This window comes from Diabrotica virgifera, chromosome 8 (assembly GCF_917563875.1).
Source record: "Diabrotica virgifera virgifera chromosome 8, PGI_DIABVI_V3a".
Classification (NCBI taxonomy): domain Eukaryota; kingdom Metazoa; phylum Arthropoda; class Insecta; order Coleoptera; family Chrysomelidae; genus Diabrotica; species Diabrotica virgifera.
This window is the reverse complement of record NC_065450.1, coordinates 184,080,218-184,104,120: the sequence shown is the minus strand read 5'-3', so window position 1 is coordinate 184,104,120 and position 23,903 is coordinate 184,080,218. Positions and strand designations below refer to the sequence as shown.

General features: G+C 33.0%; 1 protein-coding gene across 5 annotated transcripts in view; it reads right to left on the bottom strand.

Moving 5' to 3' along the window:
- The window catches only part of LOC114337269 (zinc finger protein 474-like), a 296,452-nt gene that overhangs the window by 51,261 nt on the left and 221,288 nt on the right, over nucleotides 1–23,903 (bottom strand). Inside the window, exons 8-9 of one of the 5 annotated variants that reach the window (XR_007700086.1) lie at nucleotides 20,129–20,376; nucleotides 715–918 (exon numbers count right to left, since the gene is read on the bottom strand). Coding sequence is in view for 3 of the 5 variants with exons in the window: in XM_050657988.1 (XP_050513945.1) it covers nucleotides 767–918; nucleotides 20,129–20,350 (374 nt within the window). In the remaining 2 variants the exon portion in view is untranslated. Of the gene's footprint in view, nucleotides 1–714; nucleotides 919–20,128; nucleotides 20,377–23,903 lie in introns of those variants that run through there. The other 4 variants (XM_050657988.1, XR_007700087.1, XM_050657987.1 and 1 more) reach the window with 4 other exon arrangements.

Below are 23,903 nucleotides of genomic sequence, written 5' to 3'. Positions count from 1 at the left end.
TCAAAAATAAATATTTTTTAGACACTTGAAAATAGTTGTAATCAATTTTCCCAAAAAGTGCATCATTTTTTGGACATTTTACGTTGAAATATTCTCTTTGAAATTTGATGGATATGAACCTATATTTCATTAGCTACAACTTTGCTTCTACTGGGTCTAGAGAGTTCATACATACACCATTATTTTCACTTTTTAGAAGCTATATTTTTGCTAAGAAAATTTTTTTCGGTAAACTACTTACTTTTTCATCTATTTACAAAAAACCGTGTTTTCTTTTTGTTGAAAAATGTACATATTTACTCGCAAATAATTCAAAAAGTATTAACTTAGTGAAAAAATGCTATAGAACAAAAATTGCTTAGAATTAGTCAGTTTATCCGCATCCAGACTTATTTTGAACGTATATTTTTTCACTTCAGGGCAAAAGCACACATCGGTACAATATCACTTTTCTTCTTTGACATGTTACCTATGTGTATGCCAAATGTCAATCCAAGCGGTTCTTTAAAATTTGGAGCAAAAACAGTGATTTCATGTACTATAAATTACATATAAAAACACAATTCTCCGACCAAATACTGTTTTTGTTTTTGTTTGTTGTTTTAGAAGTTTTTTGTGAAGGGTTTTTGTTGTTTTAAACATCTTTAAAACCATTATTGGCCTATTTCGATTTTTTGTTTTTATTTTCAACTTAGGTAATATAAAAAACAAAAAAATTGAAAACCATATTTATTTAACTCTCACACAACACACCCTGTATGTACAATTAAGATCCTTTACAGCTTTTTTCGTGAATTGCCACTCTGTCAGGATTAAAAGTCCTACCACAGTTTTTGCAAGGCACTAGTTGACTGAGATGATTTTGCCATGCAGCTTCCCGTGTGTTCTTCACATTTCTTGCATCTCCCTTGCTGTCAACTGCAACAAAAGAAAGCAAAAGACTGTTAATCTGATACATACAGGATGGTGTACATGTATTTATAATGACATTCAATCAAATAATGGTAGATCCAATTTTGGGATTAAAAATTGTGATATTGAAATAAATTTTTTTGTTGTAGTCGTGGTAAAATCGAACGAGAAATAGAACATCGAATCATACAAGCACGAAGAGCTATAGCATGTCTAAACGGAGTTCTATGGAGTAAAGAAATATCAAAGAAAAGAAACTGGAACTTGAGACAATGGTTAAAACTAGCCTACTTTATGGAGCCGAGACATGGAGAATAACGGAGAAATATAAGAAAAAGGTCGAAGCCACGGAAATGGATGCCATCAGAAGATCGATGGGAATATCAAGAACCGAAAGAATAAGGAAAGAACTAATATAACAACAAATGGGTGTAGAGGGCACTATAGTTAAGGATATTGAAAGAAAACAGCTCATATGATATGGGCATGTGAGCCGAATGGGGGACGAAATATTGACTAAAAAACTATGATGTGGCAACTCCCAGAGGAGAAAAAACGAGGAAGACCACCATAGAGCTGGAATCGGGGAGTTAGGAAAGCGATTAGCGCTCGAAATCTAAATGAAGACCTAACTCAGGACAGAATACAGTGGCGTTTGGGAGTCGGACAACGTCGAAAGACGTTATGAAACCGAATATATGTATGTATGGTAAATGTTCCATCTATACTTCTTCATCTTCTTCAGGTGCCATCTCCGCTACGGAGGTTGGCAATCATCATAGCTATTTTTGCAGCAGTAGCTCTAAATAGTTGTTTTGAGCTGCATCTAAACCATTCTCTCAGGTTGTTCAGCCATGAAATTCGTGTTCTTCCGATGCTTCTTCTGCCATCTATCTTTCCTTGCATTATGAGTCGCAGGATGACATACTTTTCGCCCCACATCACATGTCCGAAATACTGTAGCTTTCTTTCTTTAACTGTAAGTTCAACTTCCTTCTCTTTACCGATTCTTCTCAGTACTTCATTATTTGTAACTCTATCTACCCAGGAAACCCTCATAATTTTTCTATAGGTCCACATTTCAAAGGTGTTAAGTCGTCTCATTGTCTATACATTCAACGTCCATGATTCCACTCCATAGTATAGTACACTGTATACGTAACATTTTGTTAGGCGTACTATAAGAGCTAATGTTAAATCTTTGCGACATAAAACCTTTTTCATTTTCATAAAATTAGAACGTGCTTTTTCGATTCTGACTTTGATTTCTGCAGTGTAATCATTATTTTCTGTTATGTGTTCCTAGGTAAGTGTAATTTTTTACTCTTTCGATCTGCTGGCCCTCTACTATTAAGATTTCGTTAGTATTATGGTTGTTTTTACTAATTTTCATAGACAACTATCACTACGATTTGGAAATTTAACGGAGTAACGATATATATATTGCGACTGTTTTACAGCATCATAGGCCGTTTATCGCAATTCGAACGCCATTGTTTTCTGTTTTGCCATGAATCTATTTCTATATTTCTTCCGTTCATGGCTATATTGATCCCTTTTTCCCAAGACTTTTTTGGTCTTCCTTTTTTCCTTCTTCTTTTTGGGATCCACCTCCAGGTTTTAATTGGTAATCTCTCATCATTCATTCTTCTCATGTGTCCGTACCAGGATAGTTGTTTTCTCTCTATCGTATCCGTTAATGTTGTTTCCACCTTCATCATTTCTTTTATTCTATCGGTTCTAACATGATCGTGTAATGTTAATCTACAGCATCTTCGCCAAAAATTGTACTCTACTGCGTTTATTCGGTTCTGCATTTTCTTATTTATTGTCCAGATTTCTGAGCCATATGTAACTGTACTTTCAATAAATGTTTTATATAGTTGTTTTTTGTACTTTCTCGTATATCTTTACTCCATAGTAATGAGTTTATCTGACTTGTGATGGCTCTTCCTCTACCAAATTTTTGTTGTATGTCTGTTTCGTCGTTTCCATCTTCCGTCAATGTAACTCCCAGGTATAGTCTGTTCGCTAAACTCAGACGCAACTTTCTAGATATTTTAGTCGGTAATTTTGCCAATTTTAGTAAAATTGGCAAAAAATAATTACTAAATAGTTAATAATCACTAAATAGTTAGTAATTTTGCCAATTTTTGCAAAATTGGCAAAAAACAAAAAAACTATCGACTAAAATATCTAGCCAGTTGCGTCTGAGTTTAGCGAACCGACTATATCTATATTCTTTAGTGTTTTTTATTATTTTTCCTTCTAAGTCTAGGTCTTCGCCTGTGCAGCCTATTGTCATATATTCTGTTTTGTTTGTATTTATTTCCAGACCCCAATCTTCATACTCCTCTATCAGTTTTCGAACCATATAAGCAGCGTCCTCTGTATCCTCCGCTAGAACCACTTGATCGTCAGCAAATAACAAAGTAGTCAGATTACCCTCTTCTATTTGTACTCCCATTTTCTTACATTTTCTGAACCATTTCTTCAGAGCCGTGTTTATATAAATTTTGAAGAGGGTAGGGGACAGGCAGCATCCCTGTCTTAGACCCTTGTTAACCTGAAAGTATTCTGAGTGTCCATCTCTCGTTTTTATATAACTACTGTTTCCTTGGTAAAAACTTTTCACCGCATTAATGTACTGTGGATGTACATTGTTCTCTATAAGAGATTCCCAAAGTCTCTTTACCGGTACACTGTCTTAGGCTTTCCCCAAATCTATAAATACTAGATGTAGCTGACTCCCATATGCTAGTGATTTTTCAATTAATTGTTTTATACAAAAGAGGTTATCAATACACGATCTTCCTGCTCTAAAACCACTCTGCTCCTCCCAGTCCTCATATTGACTTTCTATTCTATCTCGTAGTATTCTGCCGTACAGTCTACCTGCGGAAGCTATAACACTGAGTCCTCTGTAGTTTGTGCAGTCATGTTTATTCCCTTTCTTGTGTATGGAGCTTATGCTTGCAGTTTTCCATTCGGATGGTATCTTTTCTCCATTCAGGCATTTATTAAATATTTTCGTTAAGTTTTCCAATACTACATCCGGGGAAAATTTAAAGAGTTCCACAGGTATACCTCCGGGCCCAGGAGCTTTATTGTTTTTCATTTTCGATAATGCTTGTTGGATTTCCTTTAGTGTAAATGGATCACAGTTATTCTGAGTCATTTGGAAGTCGTAATTAACATTCTTAAATTTCTCTCTTTTCTCAGTTAGTAAGTCTACATAATAGTTTTTCCACGTTTCTTGTCCAATTGGTTCTATCGTTACTTTTTCGTTTCTATTAGTTTTGAGGGTTTTTACAGTTTTCCAGGCTTCTCTAGATTTTGAGCTCCCTAATAATATGTCGATCTCATGGCATTTTCTGTCCCAGAATTCGTTTTTTGTTTTCGCTACTTGCTTCTTGACCATATGGCAGTACCTTTTGTACATTTGTCGGTCTTCTAGATCTTGTGAGGTTAGCCATTTATTATAAAGTTCTTTCTTTTGTTTTATAAGATCCTCTAGTTCCTCGTTCCACCAGTAGTTTTTCCGTGTTTGTACTAATGATTTTTCTCCTACAGCCTCATTTGCCGCTTCGTGTAGATACGTTTTAAGATACATTTCTTGTAATGTATCTACAGTAAATGTATCTACAGTGTAGATACATTTCTTCAGGCGATCCTGTAGGTTCGTTTTTCATCTTTTCGGCTAGTCTTATTCTATACAAGAAGACTGTGGAGTCATTGTAAAAACTATCTAGGTTATATATAGGTTGTCTAGATGGAAACTCAGGTCTTGATTTTTCCTCTTCTTGCGTTAAATGTTTGTATTTTATGAAGGTTACGGTTTTGAGTAAGTGGTGGTCTGATCCACAGACTGCACCTCGTTTCACAATGACGTCAATTATTTTTGTTTGTGATTGTTGTTTGGTTATACAGTAGTCAATGATAGATTTTAACCCCCTTGTTCTTTGTTCCCACGTGAATTTGTGGATGTCTTTATGTCTAAAATATCCATTTTGTATTTTTAATGAATGTTGCTGACACAGTTCTATAAGACGTGTGCCATTGTCATTTAGTATATCTTCTCCGTAGTCTCCTATCACTGCACTATATTTTTTCCTTCCAACTCGTCCATTAAAGTCCCCTAGTAGGAATATATCTTTCCGATTTCCAAAACTGCTTATTAATTCACTTACGGAGTAACGGAGTAACTAACTTTTAAAATACGGACAATTAGTTGTAAGAGCGGAAAGACGCGTGTATTTTTATTAAGATTAATATTGACTTTTGTAAGTACTTCAAAAATAGTTTTAAAATAGATTAACAAAAATTTAAACTTTGTATATTTTTATAAGTAAATTAATTACTATATTATCATTTTCGGTTTCAATTATACAAAAGTCGAAACAGAATTCACCATAAAATTAAAGGGCATCATCAAATAATACTTGTGTTCCCAAAGATATTACGAAAAAAATTACAAGAATAACTTTTGTCCCAATATAATTCAAATAACGAAAAAAAGTAATTTTGGTTAGGTACTAAAAAAAATTCTCCGGTTCCATGAGTCGTACAAACTTTTTTTTGTGCTTTTTTATTATCTTTCAGATGGTAGGTCTATTTTGCTTTTTTTTGTAAAGGTTAACCTGGGCAGATAATTTTTCCCAGATAACGGCAGTTCTCGCCAGTGGCGCACAACCCCCGTATACATGTGACACTAAATATACACGAAATTTTCGATTTTTTAAATCTGACTGAATTGAAAATTGGTCCAAATCCCATCTTAAAGTATAGGAAAAGACTCGCCCATCCATATCTCAACCATCTATTTTGGTCCAAGGGTGTGGATTTTACGACCCTTCCCATTTAGAGTCTGTTTTCGTTCTTGTCCTAAAAACTCTAAAAAATTTCGAAAATTTAAGTCCGACTTTTGCGCTTTCTGACAGTACTGATCATTACCTTTCCAACGCATGTTTAATTTTGAAAATCGGTTATATCATTCAAAAGTTACCGAGCTCAGAAATTTTATTCAATTTCTATTTAAAAAGGGGAAAATGTTTGTATGTGTGTGTATGTATGTGTGTGGAAAAGTTACACCGATCTGAATTTTTTTTCTATGTTTCAAGAGGGGGCCAAGGCCGATTTAAAACCGGTGTAGTTTGTGGCTTTCGACCACCCATAAGCCAGCTATAGGACTGGGTAGGTACAAAACGGCATATTTTTTGGGGATATATGTATATCTTATGTTCAAGGAGAGACAGAAAAACAGTAAATACGTCAAATCAATAGCGTTGAGTTGGATATCTGCTCAGTATAGCCAAAAAACTGAAAAACTAAACTTTGAAAATTTCGACAAGTACTCAAAATTTCAACCTACGAATTGCGCCAATAACTGAGCGTTTGTAGGAGGACTCTAGACGCGTCTAACGGTGTACACCTTATATCTAGGAAAATTCGAATTTTTAAGTATTAGTCTTCATAAATGTGATCAAATCTATTTCCTATGGGAAAAACGGTTCTTCAAGCTCAATAATTCCTGTAATACCTTTAGTTATCATAATTGACCTTGGATGCATCAGATACTACTTGTCAATACGTTTCAAACTCATGTTTATTGATCAAAATCGGTTAAGCCGTTTCGAATTTATCAAGCTTCGAAGTACATATAATCCATTTGAACATTATCGCCGAAATGGTTTATGTATTTGAAGTGGTTACGACGCTAAATTTGATAGGACCACCGAGTTTATTTACCGGTCATCCCAATATTTTTTTTCAATCTATTTCGAATAGAAAAAAAATCTAGTGTACATTCGATGGACACTAGAACATTTAAGAGATAATGCTATTAAGGCGACCATTTATAACGCTTAACGTGGAATCAAGAAACATTAAATTCAACTTCATACATTTAATTTATAAAAAACTTTGAAAAGCTTCTGATACAAGAATAAAAAACCGCTAAACGCCGTAAAAATGAGTGGCGTATACAATATTCCAGCTACAAAAGAGCTGATATGAATATTACGTGGCGCGTGGCGCGAAAATGTATTTTAATTTTGATGGAAAATAAAATTCAAGTTTTATTTTAAAATTTGTTTCCATAATATTTGCTAAATTTGAAGTAAAAGGCGCCACAAAAGAGCTTTAAAATACAAACTCTATCTAAGTTACTCTTTTGTAACGCGTTTTATTTCAAATTTACCGAATATTATGGAAATATCTTTTAAAATAAAACTAGAATTTTATTTTCCATCAAAATGAAAATATATTTTCGCCCCACGTAATATTCATATCAGATCTTTTGTGACTGGAATATTGTATGCGCCACTCATTTTTACGGTGTTTAGCGGTTTTTTATTCTTGTTTGTTTATACGGCGAAAATTGGTATTATATTCTGCATCAATTACTTTTTAAGTAAAAAATTAAAAATTAATATATACTTTTTTAAAAATATGAATATCTGAGTGAGGCTTTACGAGGAAAATGAGATCAAAAAGCTCGTCTTAATATTGACAAAGCATCTATAAAGCCATCTGCAAATGACCTTTTTTTTAATTTTTAATAATTTTTAATATTTGTAATATTTTTAGTATTAATTTTAATAAATTATAAACAATTGAAAAAATGCTTTCTTTCGGATTTAATTTACAATCACTTTTTTGCTGATAAACATTTTTAATTTATAATATCACATTTTAAATTTCAAACAGAAGTGGAAGCTCAAGTGAATAGAGCAAACAGAGCTGCAGGTTGCCTGAATGACACGATATGGAGAAATAAAAATATCGGAAAAGAAATGAGAGGTAGAATTTATAAAACAGTCATCAGACCAATAATGACATACGGGGCAGAAACACGACCCGACGCAGAAAGAACAAAAATATTGTTCGAAACAGCGGAGATGAAAACCCTTCGAAAAATCGATGGTAAGACTCTATGGGACAGAGTTAGAAGTACAGATATACGACGGAGATGCAAGGTGGACAGTGGACAACATTAATAACTGGGTAAGAAACAGAAGAATAGAATGGAATGACCACATAAGCCGAATGACAACAAATAGAGTAGTGAGGACAGCGAGAGACTGTTCCCCAATAGGAAGATGATCAGTGGGAAGACCACGAAAACGATGGAACGACAACTTACTAGAGGCACATTGAAAAAACAAACAGAGTATTGCCTATACAAAAAGAAGAAGAAGAAGACATTTTAACTTCCAAAAAAATCTTAACTTTGTAATTTTTTATAGTTTCACAGTGTACAATAATTGTGAAACATACCGATTAATAGTTTAATCACTGGTGGAGTCACTGAAGGTTTTCACCTCCGATTTCGTTTTAGTTAGAAGATACTTCAAGGAACAAAGGTGACATGATGACAACTTGCGCTTTTACCCTGGGGGTGGATGCCACCCCTTCTCGGGGGTGAAATTTTTTTATTAAAAATAATACCAGAAATCGATAGAGGGGCAACTTCTAAGCAAAATTTGTTATATAAAGTTATTAACATAAATCAATACTTTTTGAGTTATTAAATATCAAAGATTTTATTTTTCTTAAAAAAATGCCTGTTTTAAAGCTGTTTTTCACGTATTAATCAAAAACTATAAGCTTTTGTAAAAAAGCTATTATTATCAAAATTGAAGATAATAAAAAATTTAATACACTCCCCACTTAAGGTCACCCAAAGTCCCATTTACCGACAATGTTAACATTATGTCATATAGCTCTGTAACCAAAGCAATTAGAGACCTAATTTTTATTTTATTTTGAAAATACATATATTGTTTAGTCTCGCGTAGATTTTTGTAAAGTTAGAGTGAAAGAAACATTTATTTTAAAATTTTTTAAAATACTCTTACAAAAAAACCCAAAAAAGTTTAGATTTTATTTTTTATTTTACTTGTTTTTGTACATTTTTCAATAAAAATTTACGCGGGACTAGATATTATCTATCTACAATTACTGTAAAAATTTGGACCTTTTATCATCTCAGGAAACAAAGATATCTGACATCAAAAGTTAAAAAACTAGTATTCGGGAAATCGCAAAAACATAAAACACTCTAATAGGCTATAAAGCTACCGGTACAAGGTAAGTTGAGTGCAGACGTTCAGAAAACAAATAGTTTTGTAACCATGGATATTTTATACTATAATGTGTTATATATCGTTGGAAAGAGAAGATTTCAGAGAATAATTTTCAATCATAACCCAAAAAAAGTTAAAAAGTTAAATTTTCGGACTTTGGGTGCCCTTAAACAACTAAACTAATGTTATTTCAAAGTGAGTTATGGGTAATTAAAAGTATATTTTTTTCGAAGAGTACTCAAATCTAAGTATTCAAGCTTACATAACGGGAAAACGATGCATTTTATAGAATATACTTGTTAAGCACTTGTCAAAGTACTTCGGAATACCTATCAAATGAGCTCAACTAGAAGTTAATAGCATCAAAATTAAGCAAGTTATGATGAAAATAAGAAAACCCTTTCGATTTTTTTAGGAAAAAGTAAAAAATAAAACACGGCATTTCCACAAAAATTAAAATTTGTAGTAATCCTCACAACAATTTCTTTAGGTTAACATAGTTAATGATTTTAACAATTTTGACCGGTTCAGAATGCAAATTTTTTTTAAAAAAAGATATAATTTAAGAAAATCAGAATTTTTAAAATTATCGTACTTTTCATTTCTTTTGATAATAACTCCAAAAATACTCAATATACGTAAAAAATTATATATAACTAAATTTTAGTTTTTTCAATTCAAAATACTCTACCCATTTTACTATTTCCGTAGAATAAAAAATAACCGAGATAGAAACGTTTAGAATTTCAATTTTGCTGCGAGAACCATGTAACCAGTGCCATTTAACCTTTTATTTTTAAAAAAGTAAGAGGTTTAAAAGACTAATTTCGACGTTTTTTAATAGCTCTTGGAATCACCTTTTAATCAGATTTTAGGCGAATCTGGTATCTTAAAAATTAACGGAATTATTTACAAAAAAACAATAACATTTTTTGGAAATATTTTTAAAAGATACATTTTGAAACATTTTTGGTGCATAAAGTTTAATGCCATCAACTTGTTCAAGGGCTTATTTGATAGATATTTCTATAAACTTTGACAAATGTTTAATAAGTTTATGTTATAAAATGCATCATTTTCCCGGTATCTAAGCTTGAATACTTAGATTTGGGTACTCGACGAAAGAAATATACATTCAATTACCTATAACTCACTTTTAGTTAACACTGAAAGGTTTTTCTAGTAAGGAGTTTATTTGACTTTTTATTAGCCTCAATTTTGATAATAATAACTTTTTTGTAAAAATTTATAGTTTTTGAGTTATTTATGAAAAATCGGTTAAAAACATGCATTTTTCTTACAAAAAATTAAAATTTTTGATCTTTAATAACTCAAAAAGTTTTGATTTATTTTAATAACTTTATATAACAAATTTTGCTTATAATTTGTCCCTCTATCGAATTGTGGGGTTATTTTTAATAAAATCATTTTCACCCCCGAGAAGGGGTGGCATCCACCCTCAGGGTAAAAGCGCAAGTTGGCACCATGTCACCTTTGTTCCTTGAGATATCCTCTAACCACTCACCAATTTTCATGCAAATCTATGGAGGTTCAACGAAATCGGAGGTAATAGCTCATATCCACCTTCAATGACTGCACTACACCAGTTTTTTCAACTTCCAGCAAATTGAATGAATTGCCAAATAGTTTTGCAATATTTCCTTGTTTAAATGATATTTGTCAGCTTTCAAAGTATGTACAAAGTTTTTGTTACTATGCTAGACACATTAAGCTCTATGATGAGGTATAATTGGTGAACTCATAAATGAGTGGATTCATGCTCTTTTGAGCGTAGTCTGTTTAGAATAGTCACCTCATTAACAACTCTAGTGCGTAAGTCATTGTTTGAAGTTAAGTCGACAGAGTCTAATTATCAATAGCTATCAATTTAGAGCAGTCTATCACAAAACTTTACCTAACCAACAACTGTAGTGTAATAATTCAGTAGCTGTCAATAAAACCATTTTTTTACTCCACGATTTCAACATTTATTTATCATGATAAATGACAATGATAAATAAATGTTGAAGTCATGGAATAAAAAAAGATTCCATTGACAGCTACTGAATTGTTACACCACAGTTATTGGTTAGATAAAATTTTATAATAGACTGCTATTCAGGTTCTCTGGTGCTCAGGCTCTAGTAAGGCTCCTACTACTAATTTCGATGCTTTCTGGTCTTCTTTTGTTTCCGTTTCCTCCACACTTCGAATACGACTTCGTAATTTTTTATAGTTTCCCAGTGTACAATAATTGTGAAACATACCGATTAATAGTTTAATCACCAGTTTATTCAACTTTCAGCAAATTGAATGAATTGCCAAATAGTTTTGCAATATTTCCTCGTTTAAATGATATTTGTCAGCTTTCAAAGTATGTACAAAGTTTTTGTTACTATGCTAGACACATTAAGCTCTATGATGAGGTATAATTGGTGAACTTATAAATTAGTGGATTCAGGCTCTTTTGAGCGTAGTCTGTTAAGAATAGTCACATCATTAACAACTCTAGTGCGTAAGTCATTGTTTGAAGTTAATTCGACAGAGTATAATTATCAATAGCTATCAATTTAGAGCAGTCTATTACAAAACTTTACCTAACCATAGAGTTACCATACGTCCGGATTTCGTCCGGACAGTCCGGATTTGACAGACATGTCCGGATTATCGTCCAGGTATGAGAAATGCCCGGATTTTTTTCTTCACTAAAAAAATCGAAAACATTTGGCCCAACGTTGGGAAATTTCATCGCAGCACCTTTAAGTTTGTCTAAAGTAGATTATTTTCTAGGTCTTAAGTATGTTAAAACATTGTATGTGTATAATAATATGTATTTTAAACTGGCAGAGATTTTCGATGTTAGTTGCATATTGTAGCAAAACAGCTGTATTTTTAATTTTGCCATATGCATTTCGCATATATGTACAATGTGGAGATAGCAACATAGCCAAATTCACGTTTTACATTTTCTACAACCCCTTGGACTACCCTTGTCTGGATTTGGCCTTAATAAATTATGGTAACCCTACCTAACCAACAACTGTAGTGTAATAATTCAGTAGCTGCCAAACAACCATTTTTTACTCCACGATTTCAACATTTATTTATCATGATAAATGACGATGATAAATAAATGTAAAAAAAGTCATGGAGTAAAAAATGGTTCCACTGACAGCCACTGAACTGTTACACTACAGTTATTGGTTAGATAAAATTTTATGCTATTCAGGTTCTCTGGTGCTCAGGCTCTAGTAAGGCTCCTACTACTAATTTCGATGCTTTCTGGTCTTCTTTTGTTTTCGTTTCCTCCACACTTCGAATGCGACCGTTAATCTTGTACGGAACTGGGTAAGTTATTAAGTTCGCTAAGGGTCGACTCCTTCAAAGCTCCAATCCTAATTAATGCCCTTTTGATGTTGTTTTGTCGAAGGACCATATTTCCAAGAACGTTGTCTGTTGAACGTTCTTATCTACAATGCTATATAAAAACAATATCTAAACGAATGAAAAAAGTCGTTGTTTTTGCTTAAACGCTAATAAAAACCATGACGCAGTAAAAATTTGGATACTCACGAGATACCCCTTTTCTATTGACATCTCCCAGATATTCTAGTTAATATGTAAACAGCGGCTATTTTTTGATTTTTAAATCCCTTTGTTTCCTGGAGTATTTAACTAAAATTTTAAACTCAATTTATAAAATCGTTCCTTCATTTTTAGAAGGCAATTTTCAACTCGCGTACAAGCTCTATTATGGTCATTATATTTTTTGTAGAGAACACAGCACTTCCTTTGGGGGTAAGTGTTAGTTATCAATTAGGGGTCAATATTCATACGAAACGACAAGAGTGTCGTTGAACTCATATCGATTTAGGTAAAATGCATTTTCACGTAAAAATAACATGTTATATTATGCATTTGTAGATCGTCTAGTTTAAAACGCATAAGCTTGAAAATTTAAGAAATTACATCAAATTCTACGAAATTTGTAAAAAGATTGTTATACAGAGTGGGCCAAAGAAAACAGTCCACCTCGATATCTGGCAGTACCTATTTATTAGATTTTAAGGAAATGACGAAACAGGTCGATTTTTGATCTTTTTTATCACCATTTTACGGTACATACATTTGTCATTTGTCAACCCCCTCCCTTCCACTTCCCCACCCCATATTTTGAAATAGGGAATAGGGGTCGTGTGATAGCTCATTTAAAAGGTTATTCAATTATCTATTCAGTAATATAAACATTAACATAATTGTTTGTAGAGGGTGTCCAAGAAAAAATATTTTAGTTAAATTAATTGACACAAAAAGAAGAATATATGTAATTTATTTAATTCAAAATATATTCTACTGCTGTCACACAACAGAAAAAAAGTTTTTTGATAAATAAACATTACTTTTCGCTAAATTTCATTGTTCAAGCTGCCACCCATCTGCCTCTTGGTAGGTTATATATTGAATTTAAGCGAAAAACAATATTTATTTGTTAAATAAAAATTTTTCTCTGTTTTCTATCAGTAATAGAATATATTTTGAGTTAAATAAATTGCATACATTCTTCTTTTTGTGTAAATTAATTTAATTTAAAATGATTTTTCTTGGACTCCCTGTATAAATAATTAGGTATGTCAATGTTAATATTACTGAATAGAGAATTTAAGAACCTTCCAAATAAGGTAGCACACGACCCCTATTGCTTATTTAAAAATAAGGGGTGGGGGAAATGGAAGGGAGGGGGTTGACAAATGTATGTACCGTATAAGATTTATTTGTCGACCAAGTAAGCGGTATGCACAGCGCAACATAAGAGAAACGAAATTGTTTAATAGAGGCTCTGTGATGTTATGGGGTAGAATTTCCTTGAGAGTAAGTACGGATTTGGTGACTATGTGGAGACTCTTTAAATAGCGAGAGGTCCATTACAATTTTTTTTCCTGAACACTCGGTTCCTTTCGCACTATACATAGAAAATAATTTCATCTTAGTGGTATGATAAGACATGGCCTCTTCACGTATCGCATGTCGTCAGTTAAACACGTATTAAAGAGTAAAATCGTCTAGTTTCTTTGTTGTTAAAAATATCAAAGAAATTAAAAAAATAAAATGTTTACAGAATATGAGACTATAACATTTATAGTATATATATAAGCTGTACACTCCCGTGGAAGTTATAGCTGTTTTTCACTTTAATGATCCGTTAAGACATGGGGGATCAGGCCACTTTTCTTCTAATCTGTCTCCTCAAAGCTTCTGGTGTGTCTTCGTTTCCGTTACTAATTTTCTCCACTCATTTCGGTTCTCAGTCTTTTTTTCCAGTTTCGAATTCCCATAACTCTTAAGTCGTTGTCTGTTTTTGCTGTTTCCATCTTGTTTTTGGTCTGCCTCGTGCTCTTGTCTCAGGTAATAACTTTAATGGGATCATCTTCACTTTTTCTACTTATATGACCATACCACCTTATTCTTCGTGCTTTTGCTTCTTTCACTATGTTTTCTCCTTCCATCCATTGTTCTATTTCGTGGTTCATCCAGGGTCTTCTTTCGTTTTCATTTATTACTTTTGGTCCCAGAATGTTGCGCATTATTTTTCTTTCAAATACTTTCAGCTGTTCTTCTTCTTTTAACGTTAGGGTGTTGGTTTCTATGGCATACATTACCACTGGCCTTATGGTAGTCTTATATATTTGCATCTTTGTATTTCTGCTTAATTTTTTATCTTTTATTATTTTTTTATTTTTGTGGTACGCTCTATTTCCTGCTTGTAGTTTCTGATAACATTTATAGTATCGATGTATATTATCCTTTGTACATTTTCCCACCTACAGGGTATTTCAAATTTTCTTTCGATTAAAACACATGCTAAACTACAAAACCGTCTATTTTTTTTGTTTCTAAATATATCAGGGACATTAAAAAAAATAATGTTTAGAAAACATAAGACTAAACATATTTGTACCTCGTCCTCCCTGCAGGGTGTCCCAAACTTAACGTAAGAAAAACATTTCTTTTTTTTCCCTGGTATAAGTACAAAAAAGTTTGAGTAAACCTTTGCACAACAAGACTAACGAAACATAAAATAATAAAAAAAAAGAATGTGTGTGGACTTTGTACACACGTAAGAAGTTATACTTCTATTATATAATTTCAACGAAATAAATATACTTAACAGTTACAATACCAAAAATTAACAATAATTACCAAAAATTAACCAAACAAAAGTTATAAAAAAAATGAATATGAATCGTCCGGGATTTGAACCCGCGATCTCTCGATCTCTGGTCCAATGCTATACCAACCGACCTATCAAGCCCCGTGCTATTGATGTGTCGGATATAATTACACATCACGGTGAAAAATAGATCAAGTGAAGTATAAAGAAGTTATAATAGATACTTATTATCTTACACCCGAGGAAGACAAATCCAAAGACACAAAAATTATAATAAATATTACATTTACTAAGAACACTAATATAATCTTTTAATGACTTATTTGTGCTTATAAAGGGTGTTTTTTTTAGAGGTATAGAAATAGAAGTTGGCAACACATTTTTAACTGGCGGCCATTTTGACAGCTGTCAAGTGATTATTATTTAGTTTGGTTTGACATTTCAATATGAATAAACTGACGCCTGAGCAACGCTTTCAAATTGTGCAAATTTATTTTGAAAATCATAGTTCTGTTCGAAATACGTATCGCGCACTACGTCTATTTTATGGTATACATAATCGCCCATCAGAGCAATTAATTCGATCAACTGTGGAACGTTTTCGCACCACGTTCACTCTAAAGGATAATACGCATTCACAGAGATGTCGTACAGTGCGTACAGAAGATGTTGTTGCTGCTGTTGAGCGTAGTATAGAGGAAGACCCGAATCAGTCTATACGCCATCGTGCACAGCAGTTGGATATGTGTCCATCCACTTTATGGAAGATTTTGCGAAAAGATCTTGGTTTGCGTGCTTACAAAATTCAACTCGTGCAGGAATTGAAGCCACACGATCACCTAGCAAGGCGTACATTCGGTGAATGGGCCCAAAACGAAATTGCCGTTGATCCCGACTTTCATAAGCGAATTTTGTTTAGCGACGAAGCTCACTTTTGGTTAAATGGCTACGTCAACAAACAAAACTGCCGTATTTGGAGTGAAGATAATCCTCAAGTGTATGTTGAGAAACCACTACATCCAGAAAAATTGACTGTTTGGTGTGCTTTATGGGCTGGTGGAATCATTGGTCCGTACTTCTTCAAAAACAATGCTGGCCAGAACGTTACAGTCAATGGTGACCGCTATAGAGCCATGATTACTGACTTTTTTATTCCTGAATTGAACAACCACAATGTGCAGGAGCTGTGGTTTCAGCAAGATGGCGCAACATGTCACACAGCTCGTGCCACAATGGATTTATTGAGGGAAACGTTTGGTGACCGCATAATTTCGCGTTTAGGACCCGTGAATTGGCCTCCAAGGTCGTGCGATTTAACACCGTTAGACTATTTTCTGTGGGGTTATGTGAAGTCGCTAGTCTATGCCAATAAGCCTGAAACGATTGACGAATTGGAGGACAACATTCGCCGCGTTATTGCCGATATACGGCCACAAATGTTGGAAAAAGTCGTCGAAAATTGGACCTCCAGATTAGACTACGTCAGAGCCAGCCGTGGTGGTCATATGCCAGAAGTCATATTTAAAATATAATGTCAAAAAATTATCTTTCAAATAAAGTCAATTTCATGTTAATATAAAAAATAATCTTTGTTTTATTCTACTTTAAAGTTCTATACCTCTAAAAAAACACCCTTAATTTGAAAGATTAGCAACGAACTACATACTGTCTGTCTGCGCATGCGCCAGGGAATTATAAAATTTCACCCTCGATCGTAAAGAAGTATAACTTCAAAAATTAGCGGAATCCGTTAATATTATGTTCATGAAAAAATCAACTATGAAAATTAGCGTAATTTTCTATATACCTAACTTATGCCTCGCAGTATGATGTCCAAGTTGTTAGTACATTAAAGTCAGGATAAATCATTACATGACAGCAGTGGCGCACTCAGAATTTTCCTTTAGGGGGGGTTGGCTTGGGCGGGGTTCGGACAAAAAATCCCCATAAATTATCTCTCCACAAAAAATCCCCGGACAAATAATCACCGAGAAAAAATCCCCACAAAAAATCTATATAAAATATCATATAAAAAATTATAATTTTGATTACCATATTTCTAATTCAAATTACATGCCGAAAACTTCAAATTTTACATGACAAACGAGTGTGAGTTTTTTCAAAAATCGTGGAAGATATGGGGAATGACCTAGGCTGTGGGAATCATATTGTAATTCTTCGCTTAAATTTTTTGCTCACTCTGCCTTGAATAACTAAGTTGAAAACATTGCCCATTATCTGTGTGCATCCATTAAAAATTTTTGCGCTATTAAGAATGTTTAGCTTTATTATGAAAAAAGGCAGAACACGTGTTTTTAACATAGCTTTTGAAGCAGGTTTCTGAAATGTTTCTTGCAGTGAATTGAAACTGATGGCAAAATATTTTTCGTTATGTATTACTAAAAAAATTACTACCATACGCTGAAGAAATAGTTGGTGACCAGTGTGATTTCAGGCCCGGAAGATCGATTGTTGATCAAATATTTACTATTAGACAAATAATGCTTGAAAGGATTGGGAGTATAATTAAGACGTGCATCAGATCTTTATAGATTTCAAACAGGCTTATGATTCAATAATAATTAATCATCCTACACGATGGAATACAATTGTCGAGCTGGACGTACTCAAGAAACTAACTGCGGTAACGCAAATATGTGTAAGTAACTTCTTTGCACAAGTTAGAAGAGGTGGGGAAATATCAAATGCTTTCTGCGTAAATTCTGGACTGAGACAGGGAGATCCGTTGTCCCCATTGTTGTTTAACCTGGCCTTAGAATATGCCATGCGAAAAATTTATCCAAAAATCAGACCAGGCATAGCTGCTCGGGGACAGGCCAGATGGGAAAAAGTCTGTAGGACGGCCTAAAAAAAGGAGGAAAGATGCAGTCAGAGAAGATCTGGAGAAAATGGGAGTGAGACAATGAGAAATAGTGACACAGGACCGACACATGGAAGGCAATAGTAAACCACTCGCAAGGACACTCAAAGAGTTATAATGACATTGATGATGATAATAACTCAATATTTTTAAATTTACAAAAAGTAACAGGTTTTTTGCATTATAATCAAGATTATCGTTTTCAGAACCAGCAGTTCTCGTCACGAATAGGCAATGTGTTGAAAATAGTTATTCAAAGCAGGTACAGGCACATATATCTTCCACGATTTTTGAAAAAACTCACACTCGTTTGTCATGTAAAATTTGAAATTTTCGGCATGGAATTGAAATTAGAAATTTGGTAATCGAAATTACAATTCAGGCTTAATCTTAATTGCTAATCATTATGTTCGTGCCTAAAAGCGGTTTCATGGCGATTGCTATAGCTCTCACGCACTGAGGCTGAAAAACATTTGAGTCGATTGCATTCACACGGGAAAATTTTTAGAGAACTATTCGGCAGCAAATATTCCTTCATGATTTTTTGTCCGGGATTTTTTTGTGGAGTTATTTTGCTCAAAAAAATTTGTGGGGATTATTTGTCCGCGATTTTTTGCCCGGGGATTATTTGTCCTAGCTTCGCTTGGGCTCCGAAATTTTTTGTATTGTTTCTGAAAGACAAGTTACATTTTCCTACTATTCTTTATATTTTTTTATATGCTCTGGGAGGGGTTTTAACCCCCAAAACCCCCCCTGGGTGCGCCACTGCATGACAGGATAAAATCAGACAGTTAATTTAAACATAAAATAGAATAATTGATATTCTTTAAGAGGATCGGTACGTATTTTCGGCTGCAATGCTATTCAAATGGGGATTCATTTTTTTCAAATCCTGAGAAAACTAATAAGTATTTTTGAAAAATTTAAACGCAGAATGAAAGATTACGTTATTAGCGAGGGCCGAAAGTCCCTGAGAACTTCTATAATGTTTATTTTAATAAGTTACAGGGGTGAAAAAACTAAGAGAAAATTTAGTGTAATTTTTAATTTCAAATATCTCATTCAAAATAAACTTTTTATTTATTCTAAGGGACTTTCGGCCCTCGGTAATAATTTAGTCTTTCATTCTGCGTTTAAATTTTTCAAAAATATTTATTGGTTTTTTCAGGATTTGAAAAAAATGAACACAATGCCGTGGTAATATTTTCCAAATCTGTCTTTGTCTTACAACGCACTCAACCGAATATAATATTGTCAGCATATATTGTCAGTCAGACACTGACAATCAGTGACAATTTTAAATATTTGACATTGCATCGGGAATATTTTGAGAAATTGATTAAATATTATTGATATATAGTGTATCTGATAAATAATTGATTTAAGACGTGAACTTAATAAAAAGTTATTTATTGTGTATTATTTGTGGAAGATCCAAGCAGAGAATACATCCGATATATCCTGTGATCCAAGTATTTTGTTGTTAGAGATGTTCAAAATTGTAAGCGTTCCAAAATAACAACATATTAAAAAATCACTTTAACACTTTTCCTCTTTTCTCGATTGATTATTAGTTTTTGTTGTACAAATAAATTATTACAATCACTGAAAACATAGTTAGTGAAAAAATTATCACATTTATTAACTGAATTAATAATTTGCAATTATAAAAATAACAGTTATCCAAGAACATTCAAAAGCCATCTCTTTAAATTAATTATGACATTTTCAAGTAGAATGACATTCTAGTAATGTTTACATATCCACACCAGTGTGAATTTTACTACACGTAAGTTGCCGGGTAAAGACAGAAAAATTAGGGATACACGTAAAATATTTGCGAATTATGTACCCATAGCCTTAATGCATTTTAGAAAACGATAGGTACAATGTTCAAATAGTTTGAATTTATTGTTGATGTATTTTAAACATACAATTCTTGTTTATTGATATTTCTCATATAATAGAAACACAAATTATCAAATACAGTTAATAATTCCTATAAACTAATAAAATGGCTGACATATACGAACTTTTCTTCTTCTTTATATTAATGCAATACAATGCTGTCTTACTCACGTGTAAACTTGATATCGGGTTTTAGAGGCTGTTGCTTTCTTTTGTGTTTAGGCAGTTTATCGTTTTCTGCTTTCCACTTTTTTAAACATTGGGGTTCGTGTTTGTAAATCGAGTTAACATCAAACAGTTCATTACAAATGTAGCAGGGAAATAATGGTGATGTTCTGGATGAAACAGGACTAACAAGTGCGGTTGATGGAATAGTGCTATTGCTAGTATTTTCTGCAAAGGTTGGAATTTAGCGTTAACTAAAATTTTGTGCACAATTATAAAAGTTTAAGAATACAGAGTAAAAATAATGTGTGAAATATTTTAAGTATTGCAGAAACTGATTGAGTCGTATTATACAGTGATGAGTGAGCTAAGAACTGGCAAAATAACGCAAAAGATGGAAAACATAATACGTTGCGCAATAAAAAGAGATAAAGCTAGTAGAGGTCAGAACCTATTTTACTTCAAATCAGGCCCGAGGCACTACATAATTTTCGGGCTCCTAAATAATATTTAATAATAATATTAATTAAGTTAATTAGTTAATATTGATATCAAATTTTTTAATTGTTCTAAGACCTTCTTCTTCTTAATGTGCCCTGTCAAATCCTCTTAACGTTGGCGATTAACATGGCGAAACTGTCTCTGTCTCGAGCTATTCTAAATAGTTGTTCTGCTTTCTTTATTCCTGTAAACTCCCAGATATTCTTCAACCAAGAGGCCTGCTTTCTACTAATTCCTCTGCGTCCTTTAATTTTACCCATCATAATAAGTTGAAGAATATTATACCGGTCTCCCCTTACTACGTGTCCAAAATAGGCCATCTTTCTATATTTGATGTTATCAAGCAGCTCGCGGGCAGCATTTGCTCTCTTAAGGACTGCCACACTTGTCAGAGTAGCCGTTCATGGTATTTTCAGTGTACGTCTGTGCAGCCACATTTCAAAGGCCTCCAAAGTTTAAGTTGCGAGTTATCATTACAGAAGAATGAACTCATTTTTAAAAATGTCGTGCGGGCTATCTCGATTCTACATGTTATCTCTTTATCTGGATCTAGTTGTTCAGTAATATGGCAACCAAGATATTTAAAACTGGGTAATCTTTGAATTATATGACCATCAACATATAACTGTGAATCTTGATATGGCTAAATACCATGTATTTTGTTTTTGAGCAGTTTATGTTTAGGCCAAACTCTCTTCCCACTGTGTCAATGGCATTTAAAAGGTGTTGTAATCTATTCATATAATCACTTAACATAACTGTATCGTGTGCATATCTGATTGTATTTATCAGAAATCCATTAACTTTCACACCCAATTCCAAAATATGGAGCGCTTCCTTAAATATTCTATCTGAATATAAATTGAATAAAAGTGGGGACAGTATACAATCCCTCTTTGTATTTTGCATATTTCTGTTGATTTTCTTTTTATGCAAGCTGTCGTTGTTTGACGCCAGTATAATTTTTCTATGATTCGTACATCTTGACTATCAACTCCTTAATTCTTTAATATTTTAATTAATTTGTGATGTTGTACTCGATCAAAGGCCTTCTCATAGTCAATAAATACAGAAAATACGTATATCCTTTGATCTCGGCATTTCTGCAATAATACATTTAGTGCAAAGAGTGCGACCCGGGTTCCCAGTCCATTGTTCATTTCTGAAGCCAAATTGTGTTTCATCCTGGCCTTCTTCACACTTATCTCTGATTCTACTGTGTATGATACGTAGAAAGATTTTCAAAGTGTGGCTCATGTGGTTCTAAGACCACAGTTGACAAATTTGAAAATTTATCTTGTTTTATTGCAATAAAAATTTTTTGATGATCTTTCCGGGCCCCATTAAAATGCGGGCCCGAGGCAGATGCCTCACTGGCCTAGTGGTAAAATAGGCCCTGGTAGAGGTGTAAAATTATCGAAAGGAACGAATAAATTTGATAAATTTACATTATATACAGTTTCCCACCTTTAGACGTATCCCAGGAGTATGACAACTGTCACTGTGACAGGAGAATTTTTATAAAACTCTCCTGTTACAGACGTCTAAAAGTGGGAAACTATGTAATGCAATATGAATTTATAGATTCCTATCGACAATTTTACACCTCTACAAAAGTTTATTCGATAAGCTATGCGGGAGACGTAACCATTAGTTGACAGCGATGTCATCATCAGCAACAGGGAGATCGCTAGTTTGTTCAATTTTTGAATATTTGTAGGTAATACTTACTTGTATAATCGCGTAAATTATTCATTAATTTAAATTAATTAAATTTAGGATTATTTTTTCATTATCTATGAACTCATAGTCTAAGATCCCAATAGGAGGTCAAAATGTACCCGTCTGTTTGCCGGATCAAACATTTTTTTTATTAAATTTCATACATAGAGAAATATTTCTAGCATGGGTTGCCTATCAAAATCGTGTGATAGCTATCCTTAAGAGGGGGCCGAACGGGTTGAAATCAATATTCCAAACACATTTTTTTTTAAGAATTGTTTTATTTTTAAATTAAATACATATTCAGTACAATTCATGGATTACTAAAGGGAAAAATTCAAGGAAAAATACTGAAAAATAAGCCAACGATGGCAAATTTTTAAAAGACACCTCGAAATAGAATGAATTATTTTGCGGTGAACATCAGAACTCATCATTGAATCAAGGTAAACAAAAAATTCAAAAAGATTTTATTAGCTTATGAGTTTCTCGAGGTAACGCTGTCAAGTTTTTTTAGTTTTATCTAATTTTAACTTTTTGATACCACTAAGAAATCAAAACAACGAATTTTTTTTTTTGTAAAAAGGGTGAAAATTAACATATTTATTATTGTTAAACAAAAAATAAACATACAACAAAAAATATCTCGACAGTTTTAACTTAAGGAATGTCTAAAGAAAATATACACAAAATTTCAGGTGGGTCGGGTCAACTTTGAAAAAAAGGAGTTTTGAGGAAAACGAGTTTAAAGTATTGTCAACTTTTATTTTCAATTTCTTTTTTGTCTTTCAAATCGTAAAATGATGCACACCGGAATATCTTTTAGAATCTCGGAGTAATTTACAAAAGAAAATAAAAACAGCTGTTGACCGTTGTTCACTACATTCAAGCATGCTGGCGCGAACCTGCTGCAAATCGAATCGAAGCTAGGGCTATTTAACACTATTTCCCTACCTCCCTACCTTCGACTCGTTCGATTTTCTCAAAACTGCTTTTTTCAGGCTGTAGACATTGTAACTCAAAATCTACTTGACCAACTCACCTGGAATTTTGTATATATTTTATTTAGACATTCCTTGAGGTAACGCTGTCAATATATTTTTGTTTTATGCTTATTTTTTGTTTAACAATAATAAATATGTTGATTTTCACCCTTTTTGCAAAAAAAATCCTTTGTTTAGATTTCTGAGTGATATCAAAAAGACAAAATTAGATAAAACTAAAAAACTTGACAGCGTTACCTCGAGAAACTCACAAGCTATAAAATCTTTTTGAATTCTTTGTGTAGTATGATTCAATGATGAGTTCTGATGTCCACCGCAAAATTCATTATATTTCGAGGTGTCTTTTAAAAATTTGCCACCGTTGGCTTATTTTTCAGTATTTTTTCTTGAGTAATCTATGAATTGTACTGAATATGCCTATTTCATTTAAAAATAAAATAATTCTACCATACTTTAAAAAAAATGTGTTTGGAATATTGATTTCAACCCCTTTGGCCCCCTCTTAAGGATAGCTATGACACGATTTTGATAGGCAACCCATGCTAGAAATATTT